Here is an 18,161-nt window from a genome sequence, read left to right as displayed (position 1 = left end):
TTGCCACCATGCCTACTCACACAGGCCACATGCAGTTGTGCCTTGGAGAAACAAAGGCCACGCCTGCCTCAGGTTAAACAATACCGGGTGGCACCAGGAATATGCCACGTTTCCTCCAAAATGTGCTTAATTCACTCGCTAGGCTGTGTTGTGGAATTGCTGCTTGTATACGGAAAGCTTCAGCATGCAAGGATCGTGTTAAGGCATGTTATTTTCGTTGTGCTGAGGCCTTGTGAGCATAGCGTTGCAAGTTGGTGGCATGTGTGAGCATAGCCATAAGCCTAAAAATATGATACACAAACAAGTTGCAAAAGAACTTCTTAGGGGAACAGTCAGTCATCTCAACTCCTTTCCATTCCAGTGGCGGAACATTTACTTTAAGCCAAGTGTACTGGATTACAACATACCTGGACAGGGCCTCATTACGGCAACAGCACCATTGTACCGACACATCGCTGCTTCAGTCTTTTAGGTCAGCATAGCCCGATTTCCCAACAAGATAGCTTCATGCATTACGCCAGAATGTACACTACACACCTTTGATTTTATTCGCCTGTTGTCCATCCGCTCCTCCGCCTCGTCGTCTGCAGACACTGCATCTTCCATTTCGTCACTGCAGGGCAACAGATGCATCACGAGTGCCGTATGTCAAAAGCTCCACTCAATCGCACGTACCCACAAGGACAGGAACAAGGAAAACCACTACACAGGGCCCAACAACAATGACACTTGCATCAAGAAATTGGAAGGGAAGCAAGTTTATTATAACCCTTAAAGTGCTGTGCCCAAGTATATAGTCGTCTGGCCACCAATGCCTTCACACTGCTGGCCATGCCATCTACTTGGAAGTCGGTCAAACTAAAACTTTGTTTTTATGCAACAGATCACAAAGCTATCCTGTGCTGCTTGCACCTCTCGTTATAAGACACGACGGACAGGCACAAAAATTCCGCGCATTTTTTTGTACGGTGAAAAAAATTCAAGAACTTTTTATGACCTCTGTTTCAGAGGACTTCGATGTACATTACGAAGCGTCTTCAAGGAACAATGATAGCGATGGAGAGGTTATGATGCCCGAGGAGTACTAATTATCCTAATAATTTCACTAATGTTCAGCAACATATAGTCAATAAATAGCATTTGAATTTAAAGCCTGCTAATGTGTTATTTAGACAGAAATTTAATTCGTATTTCAGAAAAGCTACTAGCAGCTAAACGTTTTATAACCCCCCCCCCCCCTCCAATGAGAAGAGGAAGTCTGATTCTAGCAAAAAAACACTAATTGTGAGATCTTGGAAGCCAAGCACTACAGCGGTCTACACATCGAAATCAGGATTTCCATTACTGCACGCTGCTGCAGGCAATCACCCATAGTTGCCTATAGTGGCCCACACACCACCTCTACACAGACTACATCAAAAACTGAACACTGCAATACAGGCTGATTGCTTCTTTAGCATTTGTTGCGAACCCATAAGCATAGCAATGAAAGCCTATGCAGGTGTCGATAAGCCATTTTTTTTTAAATAGCAGAATAGAAAATTTGAGCATGTTCCAGAGTATTTATTTAAAAAAGATTGTGAACCAATTGCTATGGCACATCTAGGAGTGGTAACAAACACAAAAGCTGTGGATCAGCAGCCCAAATTACTTTCAAAACACCTTACTTTATTCTCCCATAACTCACTACATATATTTTTTATATATTACATTAAAAGCTTTTTTCAATGGTAAGTCCAGTACAGACTGCCTTCAGACCCTTGTCACAATGCAGTGCCAGTTTTAGGAGCCTCATATTTCCAAGTATTTCCAGTTGCCTGTGATGAATACAAGATGCACTAGTCTCTGTGGAAACAGTGGAAACTCGCGCTCTTACACGGACCGAAATAAAAACATGCTGGAAATAGCAGGCAGTAATGCCAATCCTGGATTGCTCCTCACAAATTGTCTCTCAAACCACTTCCATCAAGCCATCATTGACAAAATATTATTGTCCATTCATCATGATCATCACATGTTCACCATTATATTCTTTTACCAAGTTCCACAGACTAAGGTGATATTCGCCTTTATATACCACTATACTGCATACTGGTTAAGCCGATGCATGCCAACATTGGGAATGCCAGTGTCTGTTTAGTCTAAATTTAGCCTGCCCATTTTATTGAATCAACAGACTGCCAACTTTATGGCCACTGTCAATGCCCATGTAGCAGCCCCACAGGCCACAGGGTCTACAGACTATCAGTGCAGTGGCCTCTAAAATGCCTGCGTGACATAGTTATGCATCACACAGACTGCTTGCTCAGTGCACCACATGAAATTCTAATAAATTTCTGACAGAAGCACTGCTTCTTTTGAGAAAGGAACCACGGACAATTTCAGAGGTGAAATGCCACCCTGTATGCTCAAGTCAAGTGCAATGAATACTGCATCTACACAATACAATTGCCCTAAAGGGACCATGACACCATAGTTTCACACCTTTGAATCTTTGTGCGACCGCATTCTTTACAAATCGAATGACCACTTGGCAAAGTACGAATGAATTTCATGGTCCAGATATTAAGTTCCTTCGATTTGCCTACACTGCTGTCAACTCATTCATGGCAGGGCACGAGAAGTTCAGAGATTGTGCAGCTCGACTTCAGTGGTGCAGGCACTGCACGGCACTCATAACGAAGAATACTGAGGTGCCGACGTGGTGCAGTCCTTAAGATGTGTCCGCATAATTTGCATAAGTTTGAGAGGTCCCAAACCCCTGGTATGGTCGGTTTACGAGGTGTGTACACATACCACACATTGCATAGACACAGCAGACGCGTGTAAGTCGGCTTTCAAAAGTTCTTACGCCCGTGTGCTGCGTCGTCTGCTGCACTGCAGATTCACACCTGCACGCTTGAATCGAGTCGGCGCCGTCAGTAGGGAGGGTTCAGAAAAATTGTGAACCAACCCTGCACCTCTTGAAACGAATGGAATGGTTCACGGGCCGCCAGTGCTGCACCACTGAAACTAATACCAGGGTGCAGCACCTAGTGAACTGGTGCAGGCAAATCGAACAGACCCATTTTTAGAACGAGTTTCTTTGTTTACTCGCGAATGCCTTGGTGGTTTGGCATGTCTCCTGCATTTTCAGCTGCTGATGACATTTACCACGACCCACTCATCATGTTATCTAATGTAGTGGTTGCCAACGCTTCCCCATAGCTGCACTGGAAAAAGCTATTGCTTATTGTTATTTTTGACATGACACGCAAACAGCACTTTGCTAAAATAGCATGTCAGTTAAGCAATACCCGCAAATCTAACTGTTGTGGCTCATGTCACCCCGATAAGTGCCAGTTAGTGTAAATAGCCAAATTTAACAACTGCAACAAAACACTGTTGACCAAAGTTCAAACCACGGATGAAGAAAGTTTATTTCAGACAATCGTGACCTCTGCTGAAGTAAAAAAAAAAAGGCATTCGTGTCGACTAGAATTGTCAAATGCACCCAGAAGCGACAGCTGCATGCACGCAAACTAAGTGGGCACACTAGGCCTAAGCTTCGCACAAGGGAGACGGCAATGAAAACAAACACATAAAAAGGTGACAAGCACAGGAACTTGTATGTTTCACCTTCAGAAGTTTGCTTCAATGTATTTTGAGTAAAAGTAGATACAAATGCTGTCATCCAGACAAGGTTCCTGTTTCCTGTGAATTTTTCGCTTAGCAACCTATCACCCATGCCAAGTACAATGGTCGGCATAGTATGGCAGATTGGCATATCACTGACACTATCTAGCAATGACTCTTGGAGTGTCATTCCCATCAGCGTTGTGCTGGCACCAGTATTGCGCCCGCCTAGAGCGAGTGCAGTTGCACTTGACAGTTGCTGCGAAGACTTGGCAACAATACTTCATCGCAATAACTGTTTACATGCCATGTCAGCACCTTCGTAGCCGAATGGTCTACGCATTGCAGACAACACCCCAGTGCACAGCAGTCATGGAGAAAGGGATGGCTGTGGTTATAGACATCACATGCTACATATCAACTAGCATCCACTGCCACTGGGAATAGCTTCAAGCTTCTAATTAAAGTGGACTGATATAGGGCCCACAGCACCCTGAAACTTATGAATTAGGCAAGAGGCTCCTATGATTTTAGTCACAATGCAGCACCTCAATACGACTATCAGCCACGCAATGGCATCCTCATTTATTAAGCATTTTGCAACTTCCCACGAGTGGGAATGTACAAGTTCACTCAGCTACGCATCTTGCTTCACTGACAAGATGGCAGATCTGCCAGAAATGGCAACAAGAGTGCCCATGCACAAGATAATGCCACCCCTTCCCTCCCCCTTTCTTTTCACACGACCTCGAGCTTCAAAGGACTGCGAGCACAAGGTTGGCCACCTTGTCTCTAAATACAAATGAATAAATAGCTGGTGAAATTAGGTAGCATGTCAGTTCACATTAAAAAAAAAAAGCATCTGGATAAGCAACTAAAATGCGTCTGCACACACAGGGTTCATAGCAGTTATTGTGGAGGAAATTCAAGTATTTTTAAGGACTTCTAAGGCAGCTGACAAAGCATTATGAAGGAACAAGGTGCCCTTTGTGCCCGATAGCTTCAAAACAATAACACTGTCTTCAGCAATAAGCAAACAATTTTTTTATTGCACACAGAACGAGAGAAAAAAAAGGTACATAAAATAGGCATCGCGAGCTAACTGCCACCGAAACCCATAAACAAGGGCTTCGAGGACAGCTAGCAAATCCTGTCAATGGACTCTCGCGTATCTTGCATTCGTAAAACGGCGTTGCTGTGGCCGTATCTGCAGCCATAAGTTGCTCTCAGGAACCCTCTTACACTAATACACAAATCACACAAGAAGAAACAGCGCAAGTTTCCTTCAGTCTTCGAAATACTCCGTCACACAGCTTGGCATACTGGAGATTCCGCCTCCATCTTCAGGTGCTGTTGACAGCTCACCTAAAATTGTCTTCGTCGTCCTCATGTCCACGGTTTCTGTGGCCAGGAAGTCAAACGTTGCCAAGACTGAAGCTTCCGTGTCAAGTAGCGCATTCTCTGCCACGTTGACCATCTTCTTGCCTGGTACCCTGCACAGGAAGAATAAGGACACAAAACTATTAAAAACTCTGTTCCACGAGGACCAGGGCATAGCAAAAGACACAAAAAGGAACTAAGTGCAGTAGGCAAAGGACAGCTATTTATAGGCATGCCTCCAATCAAGTTTCGCAGGTCCTAGAGAAGGAATAGGCAGTAGTAACCAGCAAACGCAATATGTAAACACACCCGCGTAATACGAGGGGCGGCTTCAGCAGAATTGATAGGCAAGAAAGCATCAGTAAGCAATGTATCAGCGAAGCTGTACTTGCATACAAGACCACTATTTCTACTGTGCATTTTCAGCAATGCCGCCTAGCACAGCTGTGTGTTCACAAACCCCTCTGTACTGCAGAAAATTGGCAATATTATGTGCGATTTCTCGCTGACAGTAGACTTTAATAGCTGTTAACAATAGCTGACTTACATGTAATTCTGTGAATTACGAGATAAGTGCAACATATTTTTCTCCTATGTGAGGCTGCTCATCACCTCCAAGGAATCCAGACCCCTCACCTGTTCACAACAGGCACCCATGTCTCCACAATTGAGCAAGGCTACACTGCTGTAAAGTCCCGAGGTCTGCAGTACACCAGACCTCCAGTAACTGCAGCATTAACAGCCAAACACTACTGTGACACCGCTACACTCCCAGTACGCATTTTACTGCGGCAGATAACAACACACAATTTTTCTAACTGTTTGTAGACAATATCCTTCCATACACAGCAGTGGTAACATTTAACCATTACTTCCACTGAAACATTGAAATTCACACAACTACCGGTTCGATTGCAGCGACGGACATTCCATGACAGTATGGTTTTTCTCTTCCCAGCTAACCAGTATTGTAACAAGACAGTTGAATTATGTTAACAGATCTGCCAATCTTGGTGACCAAATGAAGAAGCACCTTTTTTCGTGTGTGGATTCACCATATTTATGTGTTTGTGTAAATTGAGAATTTTGTAAATACAGTCTACCTCTTTCCTTCCTCGCTGAAATGTGCTAACTACAGCCGCATACTAAGTTGATGTAGAAATGGGTCCACCAGAAGTTAAATTTTTCACACTTGCATTCAAGTGGCAAGCACTGACAGTAAGCATTTCTCGAGTTACTTATCGAGAATCTCTAGCCCCAGCATCATTGAAGGCGAAGCTCATTGTGCAAGTGCTTTTGCCAGAGGCAGGCCTTCAAAAACGAAAAAAATTTAAACACGAACAGGCAAAAGCCAGCGCACCTCCTTTGCGTGTCCGAGGAACGCTTGACGTGCTCCCCGGGTGCCGTTCCCCCAGCACTGCCGCCATTGACGGCCGGGTGGGCAGCCTTGTCGTCGGGCGCATTCCCAGAGCCGGCGTTGGCCGCAGGTCCCAGCCCTAGCAGTGTCCGAACCCGCGCCGACCGCACGTCCAGGATGGTGTCCGTGTAGCCGATCTCCTGCAGGTACCTGCCAAGGGCACGGAGCGCACACAAGCTCAGTCTGGACTGGCGTTAACACTAGACACAAATGGAAGGTTAGCCCCGCTTATTTCAATAGTTCAGCAGCTTACTAACAGCACTGGAGAACTGAACAGGAAGATGGAGGCAACACGCTGGAGTCGACACTTCGACAACATGTCGAACCTTTGGCTCCAGTGACATACTTGTTCCACCACTGTTAATTACAACACCCTACCATGGGATTCCTTTTCATTTTTGAGGCGCACCTACATAGTTTTCTGCCTGCTAGTCGAGGGTAAAACACTCCTCATGACCTGTACTTTTTTTCCATTGGATATCATGAACCAATGTACCCACCCTGCAGAGAACTTGTGTATATACAACACTGATGTATATTCATGAATAATAAATAACAATTGTCAGAATTAGAGGCAGCAGCACTTACTGGCTACAAATGCGAAACCTGGATAATACTGACAAAAGATACTCACCGAAATGACATATGAGCAAATTCATTTGCCACAGAAAGCTGTCATGCAATTTATGGCAAATCCGGAGTTTTTATTTGTAGATACGAATGTAGTGACAGGTACCAATAAGATTGGTGACACTCACTGTCTTAAGAGCTGGCGCCCTTGCCTCCACGACACGTTGCTGTTGCTCGTGATGAATAGCTCACCATCCATGGGCTCTTCTGCAAGAAAGATCAAAAAGGTCAGTCGAGCCCGTTACAAATGCCAGGATTAAAACAAAGCAGACAACAGGGACGCTCACGAGGATGGCAACAAAAAAGTGCCCAAACAGCGTATGAAAAGTAAGCCTGCCTAATGCAGCACTAATAAATGAGGCAGGAGCCTTTTTGCACGGACAGTCTGATGCACACACATACTCGCAAATACTATATTTTTGCCTACACTGGCTGCATGAGTGTAGGAAGGCAACGCTCCCCCCCCCCCCTCCATTTCTTTTTGAGGCAGAAGCGTAGCATGAAAGTTCCACTTCTACACCGCAGTTTCAATTAGTGCAGGCAGCAGACGACAGACAATCAGGACGACTCTGCAAACATGTGGTGCCATTATGTCAGCGACCGTCGGTGCTGAAGGATCGCTACAGGGACGGCAGCAAAGTGCTGGCGCAACCGTGTGCCACAGAGAAATTTGACCTTATCTTCCGAGAAGATAAAATTCTTACTCATGGATGGTGCACATGCAGCAACATACAACAGGCTGTCTCAGATTCTGCACAGCTTTATATTGTCTTTGTGTGCTGCGCCATTTACAATGAATGAAGCTGCAGCTTGTCTAAATTTGCTGCTGATAAGAAGCTAGTACATTGGCATTTAGTGTTCAGGCAAGGGCATACATCAAAGACAGATTTTCCGGATGCCCAATTTTTCGAACGTACCCGATAATTCGGATGCCTTCGCAGCACTGCCATGTACCACACACAATCAATGTATAAGAACGTCTGAAATTTTTGACGCAAAAAAAAAACATTCGCTGTCCGATCTTCCGGACTTTTTGCCATGACTGCAACTTCAAACCGGCTTTAATCAAAGCCGCCACCATTTTGGTTACCTTGCCACCTAGAACTGGCACTCTCACACGCAGATCCGCTGGCAGCCATGCCACCCCCACGGCAATGCTAGGCCTAGCTACTTCGACGTTCACTACCAAGCTTCTTGCTGTTCGGTGCCGTGTTTTTCATTGAAACAATACACCGCTGTTAGCAATGGCGCCGCCTCCACCTTTGTAATCCTCGCCAGTGGCTTCGAAGCTCGAAAAGCGTGGCGGGTTGCATAATGCCGGTTCCCAAAATTCAGCTTCGCCTCAATAGTGCAGTGTTACACGGGGAAGCATACACGAGTGGGAAGAAGCCATTGTCATGGGACACAGTATGTATTCCTTAATTATATACGCGTGCATCTGCCGTTTTCATCACAGTATGAGCACCGATATGCTAAAGTGTACTGGGCCGGTATTTTGTAGCGATGCGTTTGCTTTGTTCTAAACTAGTCTTATCATCCACCGCTCACGGCCAGCTGATCCGTTGATAACGTGAGCGGACCGTCGCTCTGACCACTGACCAAGCGCGAAAAGGCATTAGCATCGGAAAGGCATCGCTACAAAAATACCGGCCCTGGCAGGCCTTTAGAGCTATTTCGGATGTAGCTGTGGCGATTTGAGCCCTTGGGGGCAGTAAAAGGCATGCATTCATTTTTTCGGATTGCCCGATTTTTGCGGCCCCTAGGGAGTACGAAAAATCGGACAGTGACTGTAAACACAGTCAGCGTATGAAGTCAGGCACTGTATCAGAATGCAGGAGACTACAAGCAGTCTGCTCCAAATGACTACAATGCCGTCCGCAAAGTGCAGCATAAAATGTCAGTCTCTGCCCTGTATACACTCTCCTAAAGATGCACACTGCAGTCAGTCAGTCAGCCGTCAGTCAGAGAATTCAGGAGGGGCTCTTCCCACAAAAGCAGGCTACATCTGTTTTGCTCCGTGCTCCGCACACAGGCACAAAGAGAAGGCATTGTGGCTCACGCATGTTATGTGTAGCGATTACCTTTGTTGACATCGTCGAAGACTGGTGCCTTCAACCTCGGCAGGGTTTGGATCCGTGTCGTACTTGAGCTTGTGAGACTTGATCCTAGAAATCGGGGCATTACCAGATATGCATCAGAGCGCAGTTCCTAATAGTGTGCAAAGTGTTGTTGTCAGTACTGGCACTGCCTCAAGGAAGGACAGGGGGTTTAGAGCACTGGACATGCAAGACAAAGCAAACAACTTCACTGTCTTGGTTATCTCTCAATAAAACATTCTTTTTCAGCTCAGCTCACCCAAACTGCCAAGGCATGCTAGCTCCACGTCAAGTGGCACTGTATGATCACAGAGCTGCTAGAGAAATCTCAACATGGCTACATGGTTCCTGGTCCAATAATGAAAGACATCACACTGCGCTGAAATGATTCCAAAGTTCGTACACAACATTAGATAAAAAATTTCAGGGCAATTCAAGGATTTGAAGAATGCCGAAGGGCGAAATTCAAGGAATTTCGGTCATCATCATCATCACGGCTCCATTTTCATGGCCGATGAGCAATGATGCTGTGTGCGAACAGGCTAACAAAAGAACAAAGATAGTGGATGACTGGTAGCTTCGTCTAGACTCGCCGATGGCTACGGCAACTTAACAAGCCTGTCCGAACACTAAAAGAAAATGTTGGGGATCCTTTCCCGATAAGCAGTGTCCATGGCATAGCCTCGATGCAGAGTTCTTGCTTCAAATTTCTAAATCAGCCACCACCCAAGTTCTCAAGGAACTCGGGGAGCACATTATTTCAAGGAGTTTTGAGGGCCCTTGAATCTTTTTCCAAATTCAAAGTATTCCAGCATTTCAAGGAGATGTACAAATCCGCCATTCATCATTTCTGACAAAATACCCACATCCAGAATGTGACCACCCTCAAAACGTGGAAAAAACTGAACCTGATGTGCAACCTCAGATAGCTACCAGACAGAACAACAGGCTAGTGAATTAAAATGTCCCTGCTTCAGCAGAGTGCACTAAACACCAACCAACCTTGTACGAAAAGAACCATTAAAAGCTGAGGTGACCTTCATAAGTGCAGTTCATTAAGGTGCAAACCGCACAGTGTAATGAAAAGCAACACTGTCTTTCCTTGTGAATTAAATGCCTCTACTCAATGGTATCTCAAAGTTGCAAAGCAGGTTTGCATTATGCCACAAATTTAACTTCACAGGTTAAAATTGGTTGTTTCCTCCACAGGCAAGCAAACAGGGTGGCCCTCAGATCTCATAATCTTCGCGCACTGCAGCACATTCCTTTTCCCGCCAAAACCGAGAGTGGAGAACAAGCAGCCTGGAGATAGCAGCTTACGGCCAATCACATTCTACTCCCACCACGTTTTTGAAATATTACTGCCCAATTTGTAGGATAAATTCGTGGAGGAAGAAAAAAAAAAAGAAAGAAATTGACAAAAAAGGATGAGAAAAAAAAAGAAAAAAAAACTAAGGCGAGGTAATCTTATGAAACCGAATAGTAAGGCTGCTTGACTCCAAACCCCCAGGTCGAGGCTCGAAGGACCCCGCCTAGCGAAGGCAGATTGTAATCACTGGGCAACCATGTTGTGCTCAGCCTAATGATTTAAGAGAGCATGCACATGACCTCCAAGAAAATTACTAATTTCACTTGGACTGTTAATGAACGAGCAGCTGTGCTGGTTCATAAAGAATAACAGAGTCAAATTTTAAAAATACTATACCGATAATGATCGGCGTCACAGAAAAATGAAAATATTCTCTTGTAATTCATGAAATATTCAAGTAACGGCAGCCCAAATTTCAGCTGCTGTTTTAGTGGCGGCACTGATGTCGAATAACTGAGCGGGTACGAAAAATCAGGCTCAATATAACCTCAAGGTATCACAAGCAACATTACCTGTGCCACAAATTTGACTTTAGCAGTGAAAATCCTATGTTTCCTCCTTAGGCAAGCACACAGGGTGGCCCTCAGATCTCATAATCTTCGCGCACAGCAGCACACTCCTTTTCCCGCCAGGACCGAGAGTGGAGAACAAGCAGCCTGGTGATAGCAGCTTACGGCCAATCTCATTCCACCCCCCCACCCCGTTTTTGAACTAGCATTGCCCAATTTTGGGGGATAATTTCATGGGGCGAAGAAAAATGAAAGAACACGGAAAAAGAAAAGGTAAAGCAAGGGGAATCGTAGGAAACCGAATAGTAAGGCTGCTTGACTCCAAACCCCCCAAGTCCAAGGCTCAAAGGACCCCGCTAGCGAAGGCAGATTGTAATCACTGGGCAACTGCTTTGTGCTCAGCCTAACCTTAGAAACACTAACCGTCCACGCTAATGACTTCCAAAAAAATTACTGATCTTAATTGGGCTGTTAACAAACCAGCAAGGTGTTAGAGCAGACCTGCCAACCTTAATATGTAATATACTGTCAAAGTAAAAAGGTACTGAAATTTGATGAAAAATACTAGAAATTGTTTCATTACTCGGGACACTGATTGTTTATTAAAAATTTTGCGACTTTGTACTGCTGGGGCACTGAAAAGGCATGCTACTCTATGTTCACAGTAACAATCATCTGCATCACAGCAAAATAAAATTCATGCAGTTTATGAAACATTCATGTAATGGCAGCCGAAATTTTAGTTGCTGCTTTAGTTGCGGTGCTCCTGCTGGCAGGTCCAAATCGATCAACGACTGTATCTGTATTCGGTTGACATCAATGTGCCTAAACTGGCTGCAAATGGAAAAAAAAATAATAAAAAAAGAAAAAATATCGTAAACCCCTACAGTCGTGTGTTCCATGATAAAATAGTAAATGTTTACAGTCATGTTACAGGCACTTCGAGCAGAAACATTTGGTAAAACTCAAAATAAGACAAATTGTAAGGTAATCGTATCAGAGTCAAGCTGGAGGAGTGGACAAAGCATGCCCATTGCTCCACACATGGCCGGTATTTCACAGCGATGAGTTATGCTTTATTCTACACTAGTCTTATCATCCACCGCTCCCGGCTGGCTGATCCCGTTGATAACGTTAGCGGACCGTCACTCTGACCACTGACCAAGCGCGAAAAGGCATTAGCATCGGAAAGGCATCGCTAAAAAATACCGGCCCATGCCTGCAGATGTCAAGCTTTAGACGAATGCCATTTAAAGGAGCCCTGAACCACTTTTTATCGAAGTGAAAAAAGGCATTTGAAGTGAAAATAGGCTATTTCGGAAATTCTTTGCCGCAAAAAGTACTTGAATGCATTCAGCAGAAGCATAGTTGTTGACAATCAAACACGGCCTCTGCTGTGCTTCCGTTCCTTCTTCAGTGCCTAGCACTGCAAAGGCTACGGCGGAGTGGGGCCTGGCCACAACGCTCAACCTTCTCAATGTCACCGTGGCAGCAGTTCAAATTTCATTCTGGATGCTAACGTAGACGCCACAACTTTCGATTTTGGTGCCTACAACGCGCTAAACGTAAGCCAAACGAGGTTGTCTTCAGCGAGTTGCAGTGCGCTTAGCCACTGGACTCGTGGCGGCATCCCGAGGCGGCCGCGGTGTAGCCGACCACAGCTGCCAATCGAAGCCGCATATTGGAATGCGCTTTATTACAAAATAAAGTGCACACAAATGAGTAAGCAACACGGCTTCCGTTGAAAAGAGAGCATTTGAGAGAAAGGTGACATCGCGCTCCTGTTTGCACGCTCCACTCACCGCCTAGGACAGCAAAACTTGGCCAAGATGTCCAGAGCAGCATACGCTGCTGTGGACTATGTTATTTCACCAAGCCCGAGGGGTGGTTGACGGCCCCCTTAAGCAATTATCTTTCAGCAATCATTTTCTTGTTAAGGATACTTTTTAAGAATAATACACCAGCAAAATGTGCTTTACTGATAATCTGAGCGAACCCTGCAATGGAACTAGCTAGTGTTCTAACGCACACTAGATACGCAAGACATCAAGACAGATCCTGGCTTACCATATTAGAACACAATACAGGGTGCAAAGCACCTCAAAGGCTTTCAAATGCTCATACGAACTTACATTACTGAGACCTGTAGAATATTGTTGCACTAATAGACATCTGTCTGAGGTGTCACACATGCAAATGTTTCTCTTACAAAGCAAATGTTAAAATTACATTTCGTTCAATACTAATAACATGTGTTGAGGTGTTAATGAGGTATGAGGTGATTACAGACTAAACCTTGCATAGTTATACGTAAAAAGATTTACTAGTCATTGTGCTCAACTACTACGAAGGAAGCTTAAACCTGTCTGGTTTGGCTAATTAAGTTGATAACCTGTCCAACCAAATGGTGGATTTATTAAAACCCAATATTTGGAGCCAACTCGGCTGAATTCCAGTGAATTGAACACTGATATTTCCTTGTGAATGAACTGCCTCTGCTCGATATCGTCTCAAGGTACCACAAGCAAGATCCCCTGTGTCACAATTTAGACTGCGATCGTTTAAACCTGGTGTTTCCTCCTTAGGCAAGCACACAGGGTGGCCCTCAGATCTCATAATCTTCGCGCACAGCAGCACATTCCTTTTCCCGCCAGGACCGAGTGGAGAACAAGCAGCCTGGTGATAGCAGCTTACGGCCAATCACATTCTACTCCCACCACGTTTTTGAACTAGTACTGCTCAACTTTTGAGGATAATTTCACAGCAAAAGAAAAGAAAAATAAAGAGAAAAAGAAAAAAAGTAAAGTAAGGTTATCTCAGGGAACCGAATAGTAAGGCTGCTTGACTCCAAACCCCCAGGTCAAGGCTCGAAGGACCCCGCTAGCGAAGGCAGATTGTAATCACTGGGCAACCACTTTGTGCTCAGCCTAACGGAGAACATTAACTGAGCACGCAAATGACTTGCGAGAAAATTACCGATTTCACTTAGGCTGTTCTTCTAGTGGAACCATTGTGAAACTCAAAATAAGCCGCATTGAAAGACGATAGCCAAGGCAAGAGTTGGCAGAGCAGGGAACAAAAACATGCCCATTGCTTCATCAATGCCTGCAGATAAGCTTTATACGAATGCTATTAAATTAGGATAGCTTTTAAAGATTATTTTAAAGGCATGTCAGAAAGATAAATTTAATACATCCATGTAATCAAGGTGCATTTGATAAGATCTCACTCAAGAAATCAAACGTATCCCCGAGCCAACATACACTGCCAGGGCAGTGAAAATCCCCATGGAACAGAGAGAAAATTAACTAAATTCAACATTACATACTTGAGTAATGTGCTTTAAAAATAACGCGAGAAAAGACGTGCTACAGTAGCATGCATTCTGTCTTTTGATGTACACTAATTATGTACATTCCAATTACCAAGACAAGGTGCATGGTTCACTGCTCTTAGAACAAAGCTCAAGCGTAGAGAGGAGCGTAAATTCTTAAAGGGACACTAAACGGAAAAATGTTTTTTTCTGTATCCGTAGATTACCCTTCCACAATACTGAAAACACCCCTCTTGCCACAAGAAGCCGCTTGGCAAGCCAGAAAGAAACAAAACCCAGAAGGCGAGTGGCGACGCCAGCTTGAAGTTCCTGCACCAGCTCACTGTGAAGTCATGAATTTTGACAGTGTCTTCTGGGTCTCAGTTAATTCTTTAGTGATAAGATTGACTACATTGTTTCCAAAGGAGCCCACGACTGAATGTGCCAAGTTTCGCGAACTCTTACTGAACCAACTGGCCCCAAATACGAAAAATATTTTAGAAGTTGTGACATCACACAGAAGTGCTGCGTTGGGGTTTTGTGCACGAAATTCAAAAAATTAAAATTTGAGCTTCATTTCTCCTTCTAATAATTGACCTATTGCAGTGTAATTAACGACACCAGTGTTTACGAAGAATATTTATCAGTCTAAGTTGATTTATTGTTTTACTTTGAGGTATTGTATAGGCTGGTCTTTGCTTACAAGGAGAATAAATGTTAAATATATATCACAGTGAACACTAAAGAAGTGTTTAAATGTGTTAATGAAGTGCAAGATAAGGTACTAAACCTATCGCAGCCCACTAAAAAAAAAAATTGCCATTCAAGATATAGAACTATTACTCACTTCGACACAAGGTGACGAGGTATAAAGCTCCTCTCTACCAATAACGAGATCATCACGAGATCACCCATACCACAGCAGCCCAGTAAGTCTTCGACTGGAGTAGCACTGGACAAATCCTTTCTGCTGTGCCAATGCTTGTTTTCACCTAAAGTGGCTTAGCCGGTAGGCCAAGGTTATTTTTTGTTCACATTACTGTGAAGAGTGAGCCAAGTGAAATAGAAATCAAAAGTTCTTGAAACAATGAGTCTGTGAAGCAATCCTCGGCACCCAACACACAAAGCAGGAGGTGCATAGCCAATGTCACATGTTTACTAAATGAAACTCGTTATGTCCCAGTGTGAGATATTGTCATGATTTTAACACTATGCGTTTACACTTATGGCGATATTCAAGAAGTACGCCACAGTCGCCAAATTTTCTAAATTCAAAGGATAGCGAGTCACGTTATGCAAACTATATATGGCAAGATATGCCAATCTTTCGTTGATAGACCTCTAGAAGCGCAAAGACAAAAAAGAATGTGGTTCTCATTGGTCAAATTGCCCACTACTAAGCTTGAAAGTAACATGCACTGCATGTAACAGCCAATTTACCCTACACAGTGCCATAGTTAGTGCAGTCCAGTTAAATGTACATATGAAGAAGCAAAACCTTCGGTACAACTCCCATAAACATATGTTGGGGAAAACATGCAGTGAACACAGCAGCCAAGAGAAGGAATTCAAGAAAGGGTAGTCAAAAGAATGATGAGAGTGTCCCTTGGCCCACGTACCTTTCCTGCTTGAGCGCAAACTCAAGCATCTTTATCCGCCTGATGAGGTCGTTCTTGAGGTTCTCCTGCCCTTGCGCTCACCCTGTAGAAACGCTATCCTCGCCTGCACAGAAAGGATAGGGAAACAAGCATTAGAACCATCACAAACTCACTAGCTTAAGTTAAGGTTTGTAAAAGATATCAATGAATTCCCTACCATACTGAAATAAAAGCATTCTTCAAAACAACGGTTTTGCATGCTGCGCATGATTTGCTCAGTTTATAAAAGGGCTATTTAAGGCAGGGCATGAATTAAAATATCAGCCCAATTATCATCAGTCTTTGATTGATCACCACATCAACTAAGCTGTGCAAAAACATTACTAGGAGACCACACTGAAAGATATAAACTATCAACTGTTTAAGTGTTCAACACAACCGCCCTGCAGTTTGAATTTTCCTTAAGTAATATACATCTACTATTCGCTATATTGCACTTTTCTTTTTTGTCCTTAAACTACAAATTCAATTGGGACTAATGCTAACATTCACTCCTATTCTAGCGTATATAAATATACAAACAAGGTTTTGCACCAGTCTATGTCCTCGGATGAGCACACCAGAATAAACCGGAAAAAAACAAGCAACATCCAAGCAAACACAAGGATCCAGAAAAACAATCCCATCCTTCAAGTCACCAACATGTGCAGCACGAGCAGTCAACACGAGCCACAAGAGAGAGTGGCTCGTAAACAAAGCGGCACTCCCAAAACCTCGAAACACGAGGTCCCCCCCCCCCCTACCCCTGAGCTTCATACTGCTTGCCCTTCCCCTCGCACACACGAGCAGCCTTTGTGCTGCCTTGCGAGAAGGAGGCAAAAGAGGACGGGAGCCTTGAACCATGCCGCGGAGCCGAGCACATGGTGCCGTTCAACCCACAAAATTCAGCAGAACACGCGACGCAGTGTCGAAAAAAACAAGAAGCTAAACGAGCGGCGTACTCAGCCCGTCCTCTGGGCACAACGCCCAGGAAAGAAAGTGCAAATGAAATGAGTTAAAAGCAAGCGAATGAGAGACAGATAAGACGAAGACGAGGACACAAAAAAAAAAAGTCGGAGGAGTACGAGCAGGGGACACTGTCTTCTCGGAGGTGCCAGAGGGAAACGACCCACGTGAGAGCGCACCCAGCAGGGGTGCCAACCTTGGCCCGGCCTGGCTTTCGCCTCTTTGCGACACGCTGACGGAACCGCGGCAGAGACAAAGTGTCACGCTCCGCCATGGTCCACGGACGTGCAGGCAGTCGGAAGCAGGTGTGACGAAAGGGCCAAACAAAAATTTGTCACCGTGACGTCTGCACAGTTTGCGACACTCGGAGGCAGGAGACGAGGGAAGTGCAACCGCTGCTGCTAAGTGGCGCCTAACCAAGAACTTCTGCTCTGCGAAGCAAGCTCAGGCAACACGAAACGAGCGGCGGACTGTTGCTCACTAAAGGCACTAGGTCCAAAACCTCAAAAACACGGAAAAACAGGCATGACCCTCGAGGACTGCGTAATGTGGTGTAATTGGAGTCCATAGTGACTTAAACACTCCTACAACCTTTTTCAAAGTAGTAGTAGTAGTAGTAGTAGTAGTAGTAGTAGTAGTAGTAAGTGAAGAAAAGGGCATTCTTTAAATAGGTGAAAATTTTTATTTTTCTCTGCACATTTTTTTGGTCAGAAGAACATTGAGAGAGTTTTTTTAATAAGCTCAGATTCAGAGGCACACTTTGCATACATCTGTTCTTGCACATCTGAAGTGCACTGTACAATCAAGCAGGGACCCAATATGCTCATGTACTTATCAGTGCCGGTGGACCAACTGTTGCAGAAGCAATTTTATCTTAAACACTTTCTCTACGCACTTTCTGCCTAGTATAAGAGGTGGCCAGCGCACACCAATAGACACTTTTCCTAATTAATAAGCGCACTCTGCATTGCACATTCGCACAATGGCATCAGCAGTCATGGTTCAAATGAAGACAAAGTGCACTGTTGGGCTTCTCTCATGTGCCTAGTCTGAACATGAGAGCCAGTACTACACATTGTTCAGTTTAGGACAAACACGCTGCATAATCGCTAATGGCAAAATTGACTACGCTGTCAATAGCTCAGCAATCAGCACCACGGGGAAGCTAGCTTTACAGTCATTGAAAACAGTCCACTGGCCAAGCTTTTATAAGTGCAAAGCACTTTAGG

General features: G+C 44.4%; 3 protein-coding genes across 18 annotated transcripts in view; 1 reads left to right on the top strand and 2 right to left on the bottom strand.

Moving 5' to 3' along the window:
- Positions 1–18,161, bottom strand: part of LOC119458861 (striatin-3-like) — a 243,855-nt gene that overhangs the window by 31,504 nt on the left and 194,190 nt on the right. Inside the window, exon 7 of one of the 13 annotated variants that reach the window (XM_049670686.1) lies at positions 538–613. The exons of the other annotated variants lie outside the window; for them this stretch is intronic. Coding sequence (XP_049526643.1) covers positions 538–613 — 76 coding nt within the window. The remainder of the gene's footprint in view (positions 1–537; positions 614–18,161) is intronic. 13 annotated transcript variants of the gene reach the window in all.
- The window catches only part of LOC119458038 (rRNA-processing protein FCF1 homolog), a 151,436-nt gene that overhangs the window by 48,596 nt on the left and 84,679 nt on the right, over positions 1–18,161 (top strand). The window lies entirely within an intron of this gene.
- The window catches only part of LOC119458037 (retinoblastoma-like protein 1), a 171,554-nt gene that overhangs the window by 79,812 nt on the left and 73,581 nt on the right, over positions 1–18,161 (bottom strand). The gene's annotated exons all lie outside the window — the stretch shown is intronic.

The sequence above is a fragment of the Dermacentor silvarum genome, chromosome 7 (assembly GCF_013339745.2).
Source record: "Dermacentor silvarum isolate Dsil-2018 chromosome 7, BIME_Dsil_1.4, whole genome shotgun sequence".
Taxonomy (NCBI): Eukaryota; Metazoa; Arthropoda; class Arachnida; order Ixodida; family Ixodidae; genus Dermacentor; species Dermacentor silvarum.
The sequence above is the reverse complement of the archived record's forward strand: the minus strand, read 5'-3'. Positions and strand labels throughout refer to the sequence as shown.